The sequence below is a fragment of the Oncorhynchus masou genome, chromosome 9 (assembly GCF_036934945.1).
Source record: "Oncorhynchus masou masou isolate Uvic2021 chromosome 9, UVic_Omas_1.1, whole genome shotgun sequence".
NCBI lineage: Eukaryota > Metazoa > Chordata > Actinopteri > Salmoniformes > Salmonidae > Oncorhynchus > Oncorhynchus masou.
The window spans coordinates 34,819,934-34,841,064 of NC_088220.1; the positions used below are offsets into that span (position 1 = coordinate 34,819,934).

General features: G+C 41.2%; 1 protein-coding gene across 1 annotated transcript in view; it reads left to right on the forward strand.

The window, feature by feature from the left end:
• Positions 1 to 2,923: 2,923 nt before the first annotated feature.
• Positions 2,924 to 21,131, forward strand: part of LOC135545930 (complexin-1-like) — a 41,294-nt gene continuing 23,086 nt past the window's right edge. The window contains exons 1-2 of the mRNA XM_064973928.1: positions 2,924 to 3,197; positions 4,116 to 4,220. Of these exons, the coding sequence (XP_064830000.1) occupies positions 4,190 to 4,220 (31 nt within the window). The 5' untranslated portion in view covers positions 2,924 to 3,197; positions 4,116 to 4,189. The remainder of the gene's footprint in view (positions 3,198 to 4,115; positions 4,221 to 21,131) is intronic.

Genomic DNA, 21,131 nt, shown 5'->3' on the forward strand with positions numbered 1-21,131 from the left:
ATCAATTAATCTGTTTACATTGTCCATTACTCTGTGAGCCTATGTTTTTCACGTGGGCAAGGGCTCACTAAAAGCAATGGATGGTGGAGCGGTGCCCGTTCAGCAGTCAGTGGGTGGAGAAAGGAATATCTCCAAATGTCAGGTTTTGAATTTCATAGGAATCTGACACCCACGTTGATCTGTAATCCTGGCTATTACAGAGCTTTAGTTTCATCACTCGGGTTGCCATGCACACACAAACAGGTGGCTTAGAAACCAGTCTTGGGAGAGTACTGCAGCACCAGGGTACTTTATAGTCATGGCACCTTGTTGATTTGTTTGTGCACAAGCTGGTGTGATGTTGCTGTGTGTTCTCTCCTATGAATTATGTACTTTAAAGACTATAGAGTGTCTACTGTGTACATACATTACCAGTCAATTACCATCTACTCATTCAAAGATTTGTCTTTATTTTTACTATTATCTACACTGTAGAACGATAGTTAAGACATCAAAACTATGTAACCAAAGTAACCAAAGTAGTGTTAAACTAATCCAAATATTTTTTATATTTGAGATTCTTCAAAGTAGTTCTTCAAAGTTTGCCTTGATGACAGCTATGCACACTCTTGACATTCTCTCAACCAGCTTCATGAGGTAGTCACCTGGAATGCATTTCAATTAACAGGTGTGCCTTGTTAAAAGTTAATTTGTGGAATTTCTTTCCTTCTTAGTGTGTTTGAGCCAATCAGTTATGTTGTGACAAGGTAGAGTTGGTATACAGAAGATTGCCCTATTCAGTAAAAGACAGAGTCCATGTTATGGCAAGAACAGCTCAAATAAGCAAAGAGAAGCAACAGTCCATCATTACTTTAAGACATGAAGGTCAGTCAATATAGAAAATGTCAAGAACTTTAAAAGTTTCTTCAAGTGCAGTCGCAAAACCCATCAAGCCCTATGATGAAACTGGCTCTCATGAGGACTGCCACAGGAAAGGAAGACCCAGAGTTACCTCTGCTGCAGAGGAAAGGTTCATTAGAGTTAACTGCACCTCATATTGCAGCCCAAATAAATGCTTCACAGAGTAAAAGTAACAGACATATCTCAAAATCAACTGTTCAGAGGGGACTGCGTGATTCAGGCCTTCATCGTCAAATTGCTGCAAAGAAACAACTGCTAAAGGACACCAATAACAACAAGAGACTTGCTTGGGCCAAGAAACACGAGCAATGGACATTAGACCGGTGGAAATCTGTCCTTTGGTCTGGTGAGTCCAAATTTGAGATTTTTGGTTCCAACTGTCTTGTCTTTGTGAGACGCAGAGTATGTGAACAGCTTATCTCTGCATGTGTAGTTCCCACGGTGAAGCATGGAGGAGGAGGTGTGATGGTGTGGGGTGCTTTGCTTGTGACACTGTCTGTGATTTGTTTAGGATTCAAGGCACACTTAAACAGCATGGCTACCATAGCATTCTGCAGCGATACACCATCCCATCTGGTTTGTGCTTAGTGGGACTATAATTTGTTTTCAACAGTGCAATGAAACAACACACCTCCAGACTGTGTAAGGGCAATTTGACCAATAAGGAGAGTGGTGCTGCATCAGATGACCTGGTCTCCACAATCACCTGACCTGAACCCAAATGAGATGGTTTGGGATGAGTTGGACCGCAGAGTGAAGGAAAAGCAGCCAACAAGCGCTCAGCATACGTGGGAACTGGTTCAAGAGTTTCCAACTCCTGTTGGAAAAGCATTCCAGGTGAAGCTGGTTGAAGGAATGCCAAGAGTGTGCCAAGCTGTCATTAAGGCAAAGGGTGGCTACTTTGAATAATCTAAAATCTAAAATCTATTTTTATTTGATTAACACTTTTTTGGTTACTATGTGCTTCCATATGTGTTCGTTCATAGTATTGATGTCTTCACCATTATTCTACAATGTAGAAAATAGTCAAAATAAAGAAAAACCCTTGAATGAGTAGGTGTGTACAAACTTTTGTCTGGTACTGTATGTCTGCATGGCTGCAACTCAAGACCTGTACCTATGCCTTTTGCTAATTCTACTTTTAAATTGGGAGAGCTTTAAGTTGAATGGGGATGACTCAACCCTACCCATCTCTAATCTGAGTGGAAGAAAGGTTAGGTCAATGTGAATCTAACAAGACCAAGAAAATATTGCAAGACTCCAGATGAGCACACATAGAATTCCATTCTCTAATCTGTCAGTTAAAGTTTAACAGGCAACAAGGATCAGCTGAATGAACTACTAATTCCACCCTTTTATTCGCTAATGGTGGCCAATATTCTGCTTTTCATTTTCAATTGCAGTAAATTACATCATTGTCATGTTGAAAATATCGACACAAACCCATACATGATGTAGCTACAGTATTAATACAGTACATGGACAATACAATGTTGGAGGAAAGCCTTTATAAGGTTTGAACTAGATCAACTGGTTGCCAGTGATGGGTTAACATAATGTGAAACCGGTGCAATCTGGTTAAGTCTAATGTGTCAATGATGTGATAACAGAGGTACTCAAGAAATACCTGACAATGGTAAGTAGATCTACACGTTATTCTTTCCTTTCACAACCAGCACTGAAGCAAAATGCAATGTCTATGTGTAGCCTAATGAAAGGCTACCCTAGATGGATGTCGCCGTATATAGAAAACATTATGGATGTCACCTTCAAAATGATTCATTCAACCACATAAGTACACAAAAACATATGCATGGCAAAATAAAATGTAGGTCAGAAATGGTAAAAAGGTAGCAAGGCAGGTATATAGGTGGTCATAAAAGCTTAAACTTGGTAGCCTTTTCATGGTTGTGGGCTGAGGCTGGATTGTCGGCTATATTCTGGTAAACTACTCAAGAAGACGCTATTAGACCGAAAGGGGAGGGATGAACAAAGACTCACTGGACCGCGTCAATAATAATCGCTCTCTTTCGGTCAGAACGTGGGACGTTTCAGAAGGGAGCTCTCCATGTGATTGATTCCGTGAGTTTCTTCATCAGCGGCAGGCAAGGCAGCTGCAGTTCCCCTCATAAACACACTCATAAAGCCAGTGTGCAAGAAGGAGCAAGGACGTCCCTTTTCGCAAGCAAACCGGAGATGCCAAGCGTGTGCACTTAATATAATAGTCTGCCATTGCACGATAACTTCATTTCCTTGAGTCTTATTGTCGTTTTTGAAAGATTCCAATCGCCGGACAGGTAATTATGAGCACATACGAAAACCCTGCTGTCGGGTTTACTATGTTGTAGGACGATAACGGGGCTCTCCACTAGCAATGGTGCTGAAACCTGCCTTTGATGAACAGGGAAGTGGTTCTGTATCACCGCGATCATTTCCATGGTGCGTTCACAAATGCAACGCGTTTATTCATCGGTTATATGTTGAAATTCACTTATAATCTAAATACATATGCTATTCTTGCAATAGGCTAAATACAATAAAAAGGCATGGTTATTGTGCATGAAAGAACACCGTAGGTTATAGGAACGTACGAACATTGATCGGTTGGTTGACAAAACATTTGGAATCGTAAAAAGATACATTCTGTGTCGGCTACTGGAATATGGAAGTTTTTATATATAGTACCAGTGGCAGGTATATAGTTTCATAACCGAAGAATTATGAGGGTTATTGTGTGTTTTGGTCATCATCCTTCACCTCTGTGCTACTCCAGATAAATTTGGAGACCTCAAAAAAATAGTTTTGATTTTAAGGGTCGGTGAAACATTTTTGACTTTGAGTAGCCTACCAATAAGAACACACGTTGCTTCATAATTTGCATTATCTCTAAACAGAAATGATCACATTTGATGTTTTAGGCAACAGCAAAAAAATCCTACTAAGTAGGTACAGGACAAGTGTGACCATATTGTCATTTGTGCTCGTGACAAACGGTACATTGTGCGCGCCTCTATTTTATGTTCGAGGTCTGGTAGCCTATAGTCTACTGGCCCTTGGTGTCCTTCATATTCAATTACTGATATCAATGGATTATTGTGGAAATACGGCTGAATATCGTTTTTAAAAGTTTCCTCAGAGTAAAGGGTTTCGGTCAAGACAAGTTACAAGTTTCAGTGGGAAACTTAACAATGACCGCTTTTCATTTTTTACTTTAGATCTGGCAACAAAGGACTATTTCTCCTGCTGGAGACCTCGAGGATAAAAAAGGCAGGAATTTAAAGCCATTATCATGGATTTTGTTATGAAGCAAGCTTTGGGAGGTAAGTGTACCTTTACGCTACTACTGCCTGTTGACACCATTACAGCCAGTCTATGGATCTTGTCTATGGGGGAGATTGGGGAGCGTCCGAGTGAGATCATGCGTGTCAGACTATGGGGCATGATGCGGTCCGTTAAAACGACTGAAACAACTTTTTTCATGTTGGTTAATGTTTTTTTGGGGGGGATAAACAGTTAGCACGTTGTACTGTTACCTTTTTATCACGTGTATAATCTGGCAATGTGCACTTGGAATAATAGCTATGCCAGTTGATCGTTGAAAGCGAGATATGTTTCTTGGTGAAATTTGAGCACGGTCATTTATACATTTAGAATGTTTGGATGTTTATTGATAGATTATGCCAAATGGATCATAATATTTTGAATAAACACTGTTTTGGTTATGCGCAATTGCACACTGCCACTCCAGCGGTTAGTCCCTTTTTTTGCGCGCTCTTGCATTTCAGTATCGGAAGACGACACATTGCACACGTTATGAAGCCCGAACCCTTAAAAGAGCTATTTACTCTACCACGAAGGTGAGCTGGAGCATAATGGTTGAACATGTTGTCGTTCCTACAAAAGGAATACAGTGGTATCCTACCTGTAGCCTTTCCAGTGAGCACCGTAACAAAACACCAGTTTGGCTGTGTAACTGATTGTTGCCGATCATAATTACTGTGCCGTACAGTACATCCTGACTATTTGCAGCACTGCTCCTCATCTTGACATGCTGACTACACATTTCCCAGCTGCGAAAGCCGAACCAACTGCAAATTCAATCTTCAACAACTTCATTAGTGCACATTAAATATGCATGATTTTCTCTTGATAATTGTTTGATTAACATATAGAGTAACGTATTTTTTTCACGAATGTAACAAATTGATACCGCTGTATCATCAATATGCTAATCAATCTAGTGGATGGTGAAGTAAGTGTCTTGTATGGAGAGGTGCTAAACCTAGAGATAGACTGTCATACAGTAATCCCCTCACACACACACACACACACACACACACACACACACACACACACACACACACACACACACACACACACACACACACACACACACACACACACACACACACACACACACACACACACACACACACTTGTCCCTTGCCGCCCCCAAAAACGTGACTTACCATTTGCATCCCCATTACTCGTGTCATCGGGGGCTTTTTACAGCAGTGTGTTCTGAGTCACGATGATGGATATGCGGGAGAACCAACCCTGGCTGAGTAGGGACAGCAGGGGGCTCAAAGGAGGGATGGGATTTGTTTCATTTAACAGATAACACACTAAAAACAAATGGTTCTTTATAGTCCCAATTAAGGGTTATTTAGCTTGTAACCATAGCGGGTTACAAGTGCTCATAAGATTCTAAATGGAAACTGGGTGGTGCTATAACGAACCATTTTCTAAGGTTCTATAAATAACCATTAAAGGAGCAGTGCAGTCAAAACCGTAATTTTACTGGTAAAAAAAAAATCCATACTATGAGGTCGAAATGACACTGAAATTGCTGAAATTATGATAATGCCCTTTTCGTGTAAGGAGCTTCTTGAGGGAAAAAAACGCCTGGAATTTCAGCCTGTTCAGTGGGAATGGAGGTTTTGGCCCACAGCATGACATCACAATCTGATTTTCCTGACCAATGACCAGTCATCTTTTATTTGTATACATTTCCTCTTACTTTGAACGGGTAAGTGGGGTAGGCTCTAGATTCTAGATGATCCTATCTGCCAATAAGTGCTAAATATATTTACATTTGTATCACACCCAAAAACGACCAGACTGAGCATTTCAATGGCAAAAAGAGGATCAAGGGAAATAAATTATTAAAATGATGAAAAATATATTTTTGTGAAATAAACATGATTTATAAATACAAATACTGCATGGGGGCTTCCGCTATGGTAACAACCCTTTTTGGGACTATATAGAACCCTTTTCATGGTTATTTTAGAATCATTATGGAGAATAGTTCTATAAACAGCCTTTCACAATCTCAAAGGTTCTACTCCCTATATACTGAGTGTACAAAACATTAGGGACACCTGCTCTTTCCATGACATAGACTAACAAGGAGAATCCAGGTCAAAGCTATAATCCCTTATTGATGTCACCTCAATTGATGTCACCACTTCCATCAGTGTAGATGAAGGGGAGGAGACAGGTTAAAAAATGTTTTTTTTTAAGCCTTGTGACAATTGAGACATCAAATCAAATCAAATGTATTTATATAGCCCTTCGTACATCAGCTGATATCTCAAAGTGCTGTGCAGAAACCCAGGTCTGGGACAGGTAGCCTTAAACCCCTGCTGTCTCTAGAGAGTTGAAAACAGCAGGTCTGGGACGCAGGCAGAACAGTTGAAACTGGAGCAGCAGCATTGCCAGATGGATTGGGGACAGAAAGGAGTCATCATGCCATGGACATGGATTGTGTATACGTATAGCCATATAGCCATGTTTCTTTTAATCTTTCTTTTAATTTGTTATTCACTGTGACAATTTTTTTATTTTGTGTATATAAAACGCCCTGTAAAAGTAAACATTTCACTGTTCGTCTACATTTGTTTTCTACAAAGAATGTGACAAATAAAATTTGATTGGATCTTTATAGATTCTTTTGAAGAACCATACAGGTTTTTTTCACTCTGTAAGCCTTATTATATTGTTACATTCCCTTAAGCATTATCATTGTGCTAATTGACACGTTGAAACAAGTGAGCTACCTCTGAAACAGCTGGGGGCCCCTGAGGAGAGAATTGAGAACCACCGATTTAGTCAACCATTCTTTCACAAAACACTGTCACTGAACATAGTCATATATAACATGTAATGGCATAACACAACAGATTAGATCAACTGGAAGGACACTCTCACTCACGGTTGCACAAAAAAAAGATGTGAGCAAACCACACCACATAATATTTGAATGAGCTGTTGCTAAAAGAGCAAAGAACCCTTTTGTGAACTGCAAAGAATCATTGAAGAGCTGAAAGGGTTCTCTGAGTCATTATGGTTCCACATAGAACCATCCCCCTGCCCAAAGAAGCCTTGTCGGGACCCCTGGTCCGGTACACAGCTACATCGATAAAGTAAAGTAGAATCCACTGTATACAAAGGGATTTCACACTTGAGGAAATTGAGCAGTGGTGCCACGGTCCTAACCGTCAGCAGTTTGGAGGCATGTTCTTTCTTATTACTTTCCGACATATATGGGAAATGAGTAAGGAAGAAGATTGCCCTTTGGTTGATGAAATTAGTCTTGTTTCCCCCTCTTAATAGCCTTGAATTGTGTCTAACTGATTATTCTGAAGACACAACATGTTAATGTTTTTCAATGTATGTAAATGGTAAAGTCTTTTGTCTTTAATGTCTTTTTTATTTTTTGTCGGACCCCAGCAAGACGAGTTGTCGCCATGGTGAACCTAATACATCAAATAGAAAATAAATCAAAAATAAATAGTGATGAGATTTTCAGCCTTTGTTCAAAATACAGGCGTACAGGATGTTCATATGACTCTCTTTTGCACCTGAAACACCACATGTTCACAACTATAGTACAGAATGCGCTACAGACAGAGGAACAATGCATTGTGGGTCCCGCAGAGCTCATGGCCGTACAGTCGAACAAATACACTGTGTATTATAAAGGGGCCATTGAACGTTACCAAAATATACTTGGAAAAAGGAATCAACACTCTACCCATCTTCACTCGGTGGCTTCTACGCTCGGGGCAGATAATACAGACATACTGAGCTTTAAACAGGATTTTACGTCATCAGGCCTCCCAAGTAGACATTTATCAGTATTACTGTATTTTTAAAAAATGTTTTAATTTATTTCAACCTTTATTTAACCAGGTAAGCTAGTTGAGAACAAGTTCTCATTTGCAACTGCGACCTGGCCAAGATAAAGCATAGCAGTTTGACACATACAACAACACAGAGTTACACATGGAATGAACAAAACATACAGTCAATAACACAGTAGAAAAAAAGGAAAACAAAGTCTATATACAGTGAGTGCAAATATGGTCAAATAAGGGAGTTAAGGCAATAAATAGGCCATGGTTTTCGAAGTAATTACAATATGGCAATTAAACACTGGAATGGTAGATGTGCAAAAGATGGATGTGCAGTATTACAGTATTACTGTAGATAATACAGCTGGGACTGAGCTGATATGATGGCGAGGTGAGCCCTGGGGTGGGAAAAATATTTAGTGGCACAAGGTTACCTAGAAGGGGAGGGAGGACGCAAAGGGCCTCAATCTTGGAGTAGTCAGTGGGACGTGAGAGTTACCTCCTGCCCTTCACTGTCTGTAGCATCAGCTGGAATCCACTGTGGAGTGTGGAGTGTATTCACACAACAGGGACACTTGAAAATATGCTAAATGTATTAAACACACACAGAGCTAGATGTTCACATGCATGCCATTTGTACACTCTTAGAAACTCAACTATGCACGCGCACGCACGCACGCACGCACGCACGCACGCACGCACGCACGCACACACACACACACACACACACACACACACACACACACACACACACACACACCACCCAAAATATATATGTGGACCCACATGCGGTAAACCTCTTCCTCTCCAACATCAGCCACAACATCAACCACACCCCAAGCAGCCCCTTTCCCCCTACCCTTAACCACCTTCTCCCTCTCCTCTCCTCCTTTCCGTCTCTAGGTCTCTGGGTGCAGCCACGTGGAAATAGCCCAGTCCTGGCCCTCTCTTCTAATGAGGCTGACATGTGGCATGTCCTTGTGAGCTGCACGCATGGGCTCCACTGACTGCCATCCTTCACTAGAAGGCTAAGAGACACAGCAAGGGATCCCCTGCTATCTAGGCTCAGTCTAAGGGATAGAGCGAGACATAGTCCCTATAAATCTATAGCTACAATAGTGTAGAATAGAATGTGCTGGGTGGAAGAAAAACACAGCAATCTCTAAATGATTGATGCATTGGCATCTGCCCTCATCAATCCTGAGGTCAGTCCTTGGCATGTTCCGTTAAGCTTCCTGTGTGTGTCCTTTGCTCATGATTCCACCTTGAGGGCTTTTCTCAGCTGTACTGGGAGAGTGGGAGATTGACCAATGACCACTGGAGGTATATCCCCAAGAGGGGTGCACTGCGAACCGCTGTCAATCAATGCTCCTAATCTGGATTCCTGGTGTGAAAAACTGGTTGTTTGGATTAGTTTGTGAATGAACCCTGGATTATACATCTAAATAAATTAAATGAGGAAGTCATGCATGAATTAGATAATGGAGAAACACAATAGCTGTGGCATTATTAGAACTGCCGTCAGTACAATCATCACCACCATTATCATTATTACAATAATCCCAACCAACGCTCAGCCGACCGTGAAGTCAAATAAGGGTTTCTTACCATAACTACAGTACAATAGCAAAACTGCTTCCTTAGCTTCCGCGTGGCTAATTATGATTATTTTTCTTTTCTTTTGGCAGGGAGTGGGAATCTAAACAGTCTACCTGCGACTCCGGGGAGTCGATTGTGTGTGTGCTATAAAAGCGCTGGTGCTTATTGATTTATGTGCTGACCTAGAAACGGCTAATAGTGTGTGCTTAGCTGGCGCAATTTTTTACTATTTAATGAGACTGTTTGTCTGTAACCGGGAGGTGAGCAACAGTATCACAGGGGGGTGGCAGAATCAATACAGCATCCATGACGAGCTAGCCAGGAGGGGATCCACCTGCTGTGAGTTCAATGGAGAGATAAGATGGAGCGGTTGGGTTACTGGGAGATAATGGACTTAGGTAACACTTTCATTGGGCACTGACAAGCAGGTGCCTCAACAAATGGTGACATCATCCTTTAATAGTGAATGTGTCCCTTTTAATGTGCATCCGCTTCTGTCAACAGGAGGTTTTCTGATGTAGCGCGTCTGCTCTCTATGAGGAGTGATACAGTGGAGGCTGCTGAGGGAACGCCGGCACATAATAATGTCTGGAACCGAGGGAATGGCATCAAACACATGGAAACCACGTGTTTGAAGTATTTGATACCATTTCACCGATTCCACTCCAGCCATTACCACGAGCCTGTTCTCCCCAATTAAGGTGCCACTAACCTCCTGTGACAGCAGCATCAGGAAGAAATAGCTGCGGAAATGAATGAGAGATAGCGTGTGAAAAGGAAATGGATAAATGGCTTAATTTGCTCTGAATTTAATTTCTTTATGGCTCACAGAGTTTTACCTCCTCTCACACACTCACTTACTCACACCATGTACACAACAGGCTGAGGTAGATGTGTTGGGTTCTTTAGGGGTCAGCAGCTGTACATTCTCCTCCTGGACAGCCCACTTGGCAGTGCCGGCCCCTTCTTGGCTCTTGGCTCCTAATAGTAGCAATTACGATTGGGATCGTGCTGTGGTCCCCTCATTCCATCCTGGGGCCCTGGTGCAGAGAGAAAACAACTGCCACAGCAGACCCGTACGGGTACACGCACGCACACACACACACACACGCACGCACGCACAAACGCGCACGCACGCACGCACCCACGCACACACACACACACACTTAGAAAAAAGGGTTGTTCAGTTGTCCCCATAGGAAAACCCTTTTTGGTTCCAGGTAGAACCCATTTTGTTTCCAGCTAGAACCCTTGTGGGTTCCATGTACAACCCTCTGTGGGGAGGGTTCTGCCCGGAACCAAAAAGCATCCTTCTAAGGGTTCTCCTAAGAGGACAGCGGAAGAACCCTTTTACGTTCTAGATAGCAGAGTGTAGAGACAGAGACACAGAGAAACACACAGACTCACACGCGCCTGCACATAAGCACAACAAACCAACAGATGCAGTATAACAATGCCATTATTCACATGCACAGAAAAACTTAAACATACACAAACAAATACCAGACACACATACACACATTACTCTGGCTCATATGCACGTCACAGATGGGCTTACTCTCCTCTGGTGCATCTGAGTGTGCCGTGAGGAAGTGACTCATTTGTTTGGCCTTGATATTTGCACCTATATTACACAGTAGCGCTTTGTCTACCATCTTTTTGCGTTTACGGCAATTTAACACAAAAAGCTCACACTTCAGTTTTGAATCTATTTCAGTGAGAACAACATACAAACCTTTTTCACACAGTTACAACAGGGTTAGGTATGGATTCACTGTTATCAACTGTTAGTCCTGATTTTATACGGTTCCATATCTTTGGTTTTGGGAACCAATTTACCAGTTATTTCGAAGCCATCGGTGTTTTTGTCTCATTTGAATCTGCTTGACATTTCATTAAGTTCACTTTATCATCATCAACAATTGCCTAACATTGTCATTTTTGAGGATGCTTTCATTGTTTTGAAGTGCAAAGTTCCGAATCAACGATGGGGAATGAATATAATTGTACCATTGGTTTACAGCAGAGCACTATTGTTGAAAATAACAGAACTGTCTAATCTTAACATTATTTATTTATTGGAATCAATTCATCTTCATTATCTCAGACAAAAATGTTATTTATGGTCACATAGTATTTCAGTTCTGTTTATCCTCTTGGCGATTTAAATCGTTTGACCTAATTGAGCAAAATTTCTTCCACAAAAATAGACACCCACAATGTTGGGCCTCACTTCCGTTCGCGAATATTGAAAGTTCACAGTTAAGCGAAAAGTGAAAAGTTCATTCAAGAGACTTCAAAAGCTAGTATCTGGTATGATTATATAAAGGAACCACTGCCGTCAAAAATAGGCCTGTGACGTTGGCAGTTAGATAACCTCACATTTTCAGCTCGGGTCTCCATACAGTATGCTACCCTGCACCACCCATAGAGACGAGTGCGTTACTGGCAGGCAGTGTGCTAAGGTCTTCTGGCCAGAGCATCGGTTATCCTTGCTGTGCCTCCTTGACCAGCTTCCAAAATGGCCACCTCATTCGTATGTCATCTTGGCAGAAAATCCCTATCTCTCCCCATGCCAGGCTTAAGCCTTCGAAATTGAAAATGTGAGACGTGGTTCCCTTAATGTTATAGGATATTCAGGTCTCTCCATGCATTCACTTTCCCCTTACCTTCCTTCCTGCTTCTTTCCTGTACTTAACTCAAACATATAGGCTAATCAGTTATGTCAACCCAGACTATTAAACCGCCCGGCCCTGTTTGGTGTGCTAGGCCATTTATCATGTACACTTCTGGTGTCTGGATCCCATTCCGTGTATGTGTGTGCGTGTGTGCGTGTGCGTGTGCGTGTGCGTGTGCGTGTGTGTGTGTGTGTGTGAGAGAACGAGGGACAGATAGAGTGGGTTAGGGGGTGGATATGTGCAAGATGTAAGGTCAAGCAGAATGCTTTTGTGAATCATAACAGTCCACCCACAGCTTGCATTTTCACCCTCACAAAAGGATTACCAAGTGAAATTGGCAACTGCAATTGTGGTGTTACAGTCTAGCATGTGTTTGCTGTAACCAAATAAAATTGCTGAAATCAAGATTTGCAATGGAGAGTTAGCCTCGTGGGGCGATTTTGAGCAGGATTTCCCGCAAATAATTTATTCAGGTTCAGATGAAGGTCAATGAGTCTATCAGCCAATTAATCAACTAATTACCAAAGTCTGTACAATTCAATCCACCAATTGCTCTGCTCAGGAGTCTTCATATTGTGCATTCTACATGTATCTCCATATGGTGCCCTGTGGGCATTCTACTTCCAGCAATGTGCCTGGCTGGTCTTTTGTGTGCTGAGCAGCTCTTTGGCCCCATAGCTTTGAAGGCTTGGGGAGAGGGACATGTGGACTGGGCTGGGTTCCGCCGTTGGAGGCCAGAGTGGCCATAGCAATGCCCTGGTCTCTGCTGATAATGTCGTAGGCTGCGTCACGCGCCATCTGTCCAAGGGAGATTCCTCTCCTCCCTTGCTCCTGAAAAAGGAGGGAATAGCATTTTCATTGTGGATAGCTCAGTTGGCCATCAACTGTAGAGAATGGGAGGGTCTGTTTCGAATGACTTAGGAGTTAGGTGTATAGAGAGTGGGGATCATTGAGGAAATTGGATTTTGTTTTGGGGGATATGCTGACTTTAGCATTCATCCCTCCAGGGCTCAGTCACAGGTATGATTCATCCGTCTCGTTGTAGAAATCTGAGCAGATTAGGCGCTGTCTCTCGAGTCAAAAATCGCCCGTTTCCATAACTAACTCCTACCGTCGCTTGAGAGACGTGCTGTTGGATTGGGCGTGATGGATGCATCCCGCAACCTGTTTATGTGCCAGCCAGTTCCTATCATGCATGGTAAACAATTTGGAGGCCCTACTGTGTTTCTTTAACGGAATGTGATGAAAATATGAAAATGAGCCCTTCTGCCTTCCACGCCTCAGCCTCACTTGATCAAATATGCCCTTCAACGAATCTGCTCTCTGAAATCATATGCTCTCAAAGAGGGGGAGAGAGCCTATTACTTACTCTTGGTGGTATTTATCAAAATGCCATTCCACCTATAATCACCATCGTCCATGTGTGTGAATGACAGATTCATTCACAGGCATTTGTTTGAAGTTGAGCTCAAATTCGAAAGGGAGTACCTTTGAATATTGAGACTGTGTTTTTATAGCATTTCAGAGCTGGTACTATTAGTTGGATAGGATAAGAAATTGCTTGTGGCAACGTTGATGATAGCGTTCCAAGAGAGTGGAATTGATATGCTCCAAGGATGGAGGTGGCCATCTTTGTATAGGCTGCATTCTAAATGTTATTTTTTTCCAGGGACAGATGTGGCTGTTGTTGTGTGGCCTGAATTGTGCGATAGCACAAAGCGTGTTTATCCTAGATGTCCAATTTAGAAATAGACGTCTTTATTGTTGTGTACAGCTTACTACTATTTGGCAATCTACTACTATCTGTTCACCAACTATCTCTCTACCAATATTCCGAGATTAACAGCGGTGTTTCATTTTTTTAGTTGAATGTCTTCAAGCTGCATTTGTGGCTTTTAACACGTACCTTTATTAAGGCGGGTAAGAAAAGACTTGCTGTGGGCGAGTGTAGGGACCTCTGCTGACCTGCTGAAGCTTGATGGATTCTCTAAAATTCTCTGGCTGAAAGCATTGCTAGGCATTGATATGTTGGATTCACATCTCCATCTCAACCAAAAATACAATGAAATATGAAATAAAAGAATAGGATTAAGCCAGTTGGCACAGATCTAGTATTCACACCCCTTGACTTCTTCCATATTTTGTGGTGCTACGGCCTCAATGTAACATTGATTACATGTGGTTTTTAATATCAGTGGTCTACACAGAATTCCCTGTAATGTCAAAGTGGAATTATATTTTCAGATATTTTTTACAAATGAATTGCAAATTAAAACCTGAAATGTCTTGAGTCAATAAGTATTCAACCCATTTGTTATGGCAAGCCTAAATAAGTTCAGGAGTAAAAATGGGCTTTACAAGTCATAATAAGTCTGTGTGCAATAATAGTATTTAACATGAATGACTACCTCATCTCTGTACCCCACACATACACATACATTATCTTCAAGGTCCCTCGGTCGAGCAGTGAATTGCAAACACAGAGACCAAGGAGGTTTTCCAATGCATTGCAAAGAAGTTTACCTATTGGTCACTACAAAGATACAGATGTCCTTCCTAACTCAGTTGCCGGAGAGGAAGGAAACCGCTCAAGGATTTCAATATGAAGTCGATGGTGACTTTAAAACAGTTAATGGCTGTGATAGGAGAAAACTGAGGATGGATCGACAACATTGTAGTTACTCCACAATACTGACCTAATTGACAGAGTGAAAAGAATGAAGCCTGTACAGAATACAAATATTCCAAAACATGCATCCTGTTTGCAACAAGGCACTAAAGTAATACTGCAATTAACTTCTTGTCCTGAATACAAAGTGTTATGTTTTGGGAAAATCCAATACAACACATTACTGAGTACTGTACCACTCTTCATATTTTCAAGCATAGTGGTGGCTGCATCATGTTATGGGTATGCTTGTGTTAGTTAAGGACTGGGGAGTTTTCAGGATAAAAAATAAATGGAATAGAGCTAATCACAGGCAAAATCCTTTAGGAACACCTAGTTCATACTTCTTTTCACCTAACACTGGGAGATGAATTCACCTTTTAGCAGGACAATTTCCTAAAACACAAGGCCAAATCTACACTGGAGATGCTTATCAAGAAGACAGTGAATGTTCCTGATTGGCCGAATTACAGTTTTGACTTAAATCTATGGCAAGACCTGAAAATGGTTGTCTAGCAATGAGAAAACCAATTTGACAGAGCTTGGAGAATTTTTAAAATAATAATGGGCAAATATTGCACAATCCACGTGTGGAAAGCTCTTACAGACGTACCCAGAAAGATTCACAGCTGTCATCGCTGCCAAAGATGCTTCTATGAAGTATTGATTCAGGGATGTGAATACTTACAGTATGCAAATTAGATAGTTCTGTATTTAATTTCTAATACATTTGCAAACATTTCTAAAAATATGTTTATACTTTGCCATTATGGGGTATTGTGTGTAGATGGGTGAGAAAAAACGACTATTTAACCCATTGAGATTTCAGGCTGTCACTCAACAAAATGTGGAATAAGTAAATTGGTGTGAATACTTTCTGAAGTCACTACAACTATCCAAGCAGTAGAGATTTTGATATTTACATTTTGATATTTGTTTAAGGAGTGCATACTGGCGGTAGAGAAGTCAGGCGCAGGAGAGCAAAGACTGTGTTACAACGGCGCAGTTTAATAATACAAATCACTGTGAACAAAAACCATATATACAATGGGACAAACCCCTTTGCACGCCAGACATAACGTGCACATACACTTACAATAAACAATTCCGGACAAGGACATGGAAGAAACAGAGGGTAAATACACAACGTGTAATTATGGAATTGGAACCAGGTGTGTGGGAAGACGAGACAAAATGAAAGGTGGATCGGCGATGGCTTAGAAGGCTGGCGACGCCGACCGAACAAGTCGTGACAATTTTTTTTTGCGTTGTTAACCAAACACAATTCAATATTACTTTTGTAAAACAATGTAACAGTATTTATTCAACCTTAAAACGAGTAACACATTCATGGCCACATTTTGAGGTTACTGTAACAATAAATGCCTTCTTTTGTAATAATAGAAAGCATGCATGTTCCGGTTTGCAGGACTGTGGAAATCTTCCCAATTGCTGTAATAATCTGCACAGGATTTCAAACAGCATTGATCACATGCACCATGAACTTTAATATAATCTCAACTGCAATCCAGGTCATTTGGTTGTGCTATTAGATGAAGCACAGTGATAACACATTAAGTTGTTGTATTGATAAACAAAATATCTGACGTTGTATTCCCTGTTGAACGTTGTTATGCTTTTAGATGGTTGAAAGCATAGTGATAATTCAACACATTTTTGGTTGTCTTTTTGAATGGGCGAAAATTGGTTGGAATCTCATTGATCAGCGTATCTACCAAATATTAGCCAATTCTCCACGTTGAAATGACTTGGTGTACCCAGTAGGTTCTGACGCCGATCGGTTCATTTTCAAGGCTCAAAGGGTATCTGCTGCTGTTGTTGTTGCTTTCACTTCTGAAAATAGTTCAGCAAATCCCTCTCTAATGCAAATGAAGGGAAAGGGCTCTACGGTGTCATCTTTTGATGTACTGGCTTGAGGCCAAAGAAAATTAGATGCTTTTGAAGACAATGTTCTCAGCTTAACACTCACTGTATAGCTTGTGAAAAACAAATAGGTTGACTAGGAAACCCTGCAGCATGAGAAGGTGTAAACATTCTCTGGAAGAGTCTGTGCCATTACAAAGGAAGATACTCCTCAACATACAGATGTAGGGTCTTAATTTGATCACTCTTTTGTTTCTGTGAATTTGTATTGTATTTTAGTTTTAAAAGCTTCTCATGTTTGTAATTTCCACAATGAAATTTCAAACTTGATTTACCCTAATGAAAAGAATGTATCAACCCTTGTAAAAATGTCCATTAATTATAATCCAGATGATAATTCACATTTCCTGTTGCTGCAAGATTATTTTCCTGCAGTAGCAAACTGGCAAAAATTAAGATCCTACATCTGTAAAATATTCGCCATCAGACACAAAGGAACAATAATTAGTTAGCGGACGTGAATTGCAAGGCAAATGCTACCCTTGCTTCAATTTGGGGATGGTTAATTGTGTCAGTGACTTGGGATGGAAAGTCGATGGAATTGGCCCCTTACATCCTGGCAATGAGTCACGGAACAGTCCAAAATTAGATCTGTTTTAGCACAGACTGGAGATAAAAATAACAAATCAGATCACTTCATCAATTGGATTGAAATTGCAGCCGCAAGTTGTTGACAGGTTATAAGTGGACCTACTTGTGACTGACACGAATCGGTAGAGGATGAATAAACTGAACACTCACATGAAAGGGAAGGAGAGAGCACAAGTTGAATGAGATTGTTTTGCCACACAAAGCCAAATCAAAGACGGCGTTCTTGTCCGATTGATCACAGGCCTTTGTCAAATGTATCTGTGGGACAGACAGTGGTGCAAATGTATCTGTGGCAGACAGCGGTGCACACAGAGATGCTCTGTGCTGACGTACAGAGAGACAGAAAAAAAGGTGCTATCTAGAACCTAAAAAGGGGTTATCTCGCTCTTCCCATAGGACAACCCTTTGAAGGACCCGATATGATTCCAAGTAGAACCCTTTACACAGAGGGTTCTACATGGAACCCAAAAGAGGTCTACCTGGAACCAAAAAGTGTTCTCCTACGGGGACAGCCAAAGAACCCTTTTGGAACCACTTTTCTAACGGTGCTTGATCCATTCTAGATGTGAAGGGAGACCAGCCCTTGGCATAAAGGTAGTCTCCAAGACTCTAACACAGGGCAATGCACAACCTGTGCCTCAGCACTCCCACCTGACAGACAATAATGTTTATTGTTAGCGTGACCTGGCTGAATGTCACGCTCATACATTGAATCCCTGGTGGGATGAACTTGTCAAATCAATATCAGCTTTAGGGCCCTATGTCTTTGAGAATGGAACGTCTTTGTCTTTTGTATCGGGACACAGGGATCATCTGGAGAGGGAATTTACAGGAGAGGGAATCAATGCCAGGCTTTGTCCCGGAGGACAACAGCACTGTGGTATCTCTCCAATCCATACCCATTACAAAGAGTATTGGCCCTATAGGCCAAATGAGCTGAATGAAAGGCCTTTGTGGGTTTTGGATAAGATAAGGTATTGATGAATTTGGGTTAGGGTTCTGGTCTTCTGGATGTGCAGCCTGCAGCCTCTATGCACAGACTGAAAGATGAAATGACAAAGCAGGACTAACTTTATTGGCTACAGTTTATGCCTTTTATACTCTGAAAGTGGTCGAGCAATGGTTAGAGGAAAAATAATGTATCCCAGGTCAGGTGTAGCAGTGAACTCATGATTGCTAGCACATAAATGTAGAGCCAAGTCCAATTTCAATATAGATTTTCAATACAGATTTTCAATACTCTGACTATTACGTGACCTATTTGAAGTGCCACAATACATAGATTCCATTTTCAAGAACAGTATTTCTAGTTTGAAGGGATGAAATACAAGGTCAGCTAGAATCACAAGGTTCCATTGAGGTTATCCATTAACCACTAATGCAGACATAACAATGTAATGACTCCAAATAGGGCCCCAAATGAAGAATGTCTGTTCGAGAAAGATTAATGGCTCTCACAAAATGTCTGAAGCTATCTTGCTCACCCCTTAGCTCCTTCCTTATTTTAACATTAGCACCTGGTGTGTGAGTTTAGCACTATCTTACTACACAAGCTACCCAGCTGAAAGGTGTTGGAAATTAATGATTAATTAACAGTAGAGTTGGCTCAAGGCGAGTGTGTCAAAATATCAACGTCAAGTACTTCATATCAACGTCAACTACGAGCCGTTTTCAATCATGCCAACATTGGACGTCGCATTAATAAAATGTTGTGTAATTTGTCTTGTTTTTCCACTCAGTCCATCATACTGTTGAGGTAATGGCTTTCCTTAAACATCCAAGTCAGGTTCAATATATTTGTTCTCCAAATGATAAATGATGCAATTATAGCCACAGCAAAATGAGATGAATCCTTCAAAAGCAGCCATGAGTTTCACAATGAAAAATACAAAACAATACAGGACATTTTTGTTGTTGTTGAAAAATGCTAAAATGTCATTAGATGCAATGAAAATAACACAAGATAAATAAATCATTAATAGAACAATACATATTTTATAAGAAAAGAACTATGACAAGCTAGCTACATTCTGTAGTTGTGTGGTTTTTCTTGGTCAAGCTGGCCCAGGTTCTCCATTGTGCTTTGTGCTCAAAGACATTCATGAATAGAAGTGAAAGGCAGGTTTTGGGGTGAGAACAGGACTAATTTGGAGAACAGCGGTGATGGCATGCTAATCTTAAAGCTGCTAATTACTTAAGGCTTCAATTGGGTTGCAAACAGAGAGGATGTGACGTGAGGAAGGTTTATTCAGTGATGAGGGGACAAAAACAGCACCTGGAGTGTTATGTGTTGAAGGAAGTGGAAAGAGATGAAACTATAGCCTTCTGAAGTCAAATAGAATCGTAGCATATCACTCAAATGCAGCAGATTCCAGATAACCCAATGACCCAATAACATTTGCGTCCTTAATCATGGATTGAACCAGTGCATTTCTAGCAGAGGGAAAAAGAAACAACATGAATGTACAGTCCTGTAGGCTAATAGATGAACTCATCCGTGATTTGTCTGGGTACACAGCACCAGCCGGTTGGTGGAGTCTTGTCTCTACAGCCTGGGGTCAGATAGCCCTTCTGGTGTTCATCTAGGCATTTTATCACCAGCGAGCTGAGCGTCTAAGAAGCTTTGACACCAGATAAAACTCACAACATTCCAGTTCACACTCCTCTCCTTTAGACCTGACACAAAAAAACCTCCAAGGGTCAACACGAACTGCCATTCAATCCAAGAGGATAAAAGGCTAATTTTCCGAGCAAGCAATTCCAGTCAAATACATTACAGTAATGATTCATATTATGGACTGGGGCAATGTTGGGCTATGAATTCTCAGGATGACGGGTTGCGCGTCTCTCCTGTATCATGACTCACTGTGTCACAGATGCCGCTGCCACCGCCGCCTTCGAGAAGGCACGATGAGGCTATCAAACTCATCCGAATTCCTGAGTGATCGCTGGCACTAACATGCACGGTCTTGGAGAGCAGAGGGAAGCGGTAGGGAGTTGACCGGGGTGGTGAGTCTTGATGATGAGCACACTGCGTGTGAGTGATTGCAACACCTGATGCTCATTCTAGCCCTGAGGCCAGTCCTCGAGGGGGACTGAGCAATCCCTTCTAATGGTCTACAAGGGGACAAGGAGAGATTTGTCATCTTTTCTAGTATTGTCATATCCTCCCACTTTCTCATGTTGAGGATTTCTGAGAGTACATTTAGGGAAACACTTCATTTTAAGGGTCCATAATAAACCATTTGAAAGGCATTTACAGTGCCTTTAGAAAGTATTCAGACCCCTTGACTTTTTGCACATTTTGTTAGTTTACAGCCTTATTCTAAAATGTATTAAATAGTTTTCCCCCCTCATCAATCTACACACAATACCCCATAATGACAAAGCAAAAACTGTTTATTTAAAGAAAATAGAAAACAGAAATATCACATTTACATAAGTATTCAGACCCTTTACTCAGTACTTTGTTGAAGAACCTTTTGTTACAATTACAGCCTCAAGTATTTTTGGGTATGATACTAAAAGCATAGCATGAGTTTCTCCCATTCTTCTCTGCAGATCCTCTCAAGCTCTGTCAGGTTGGATGGGGAGCTTTGCTGCACTGATATT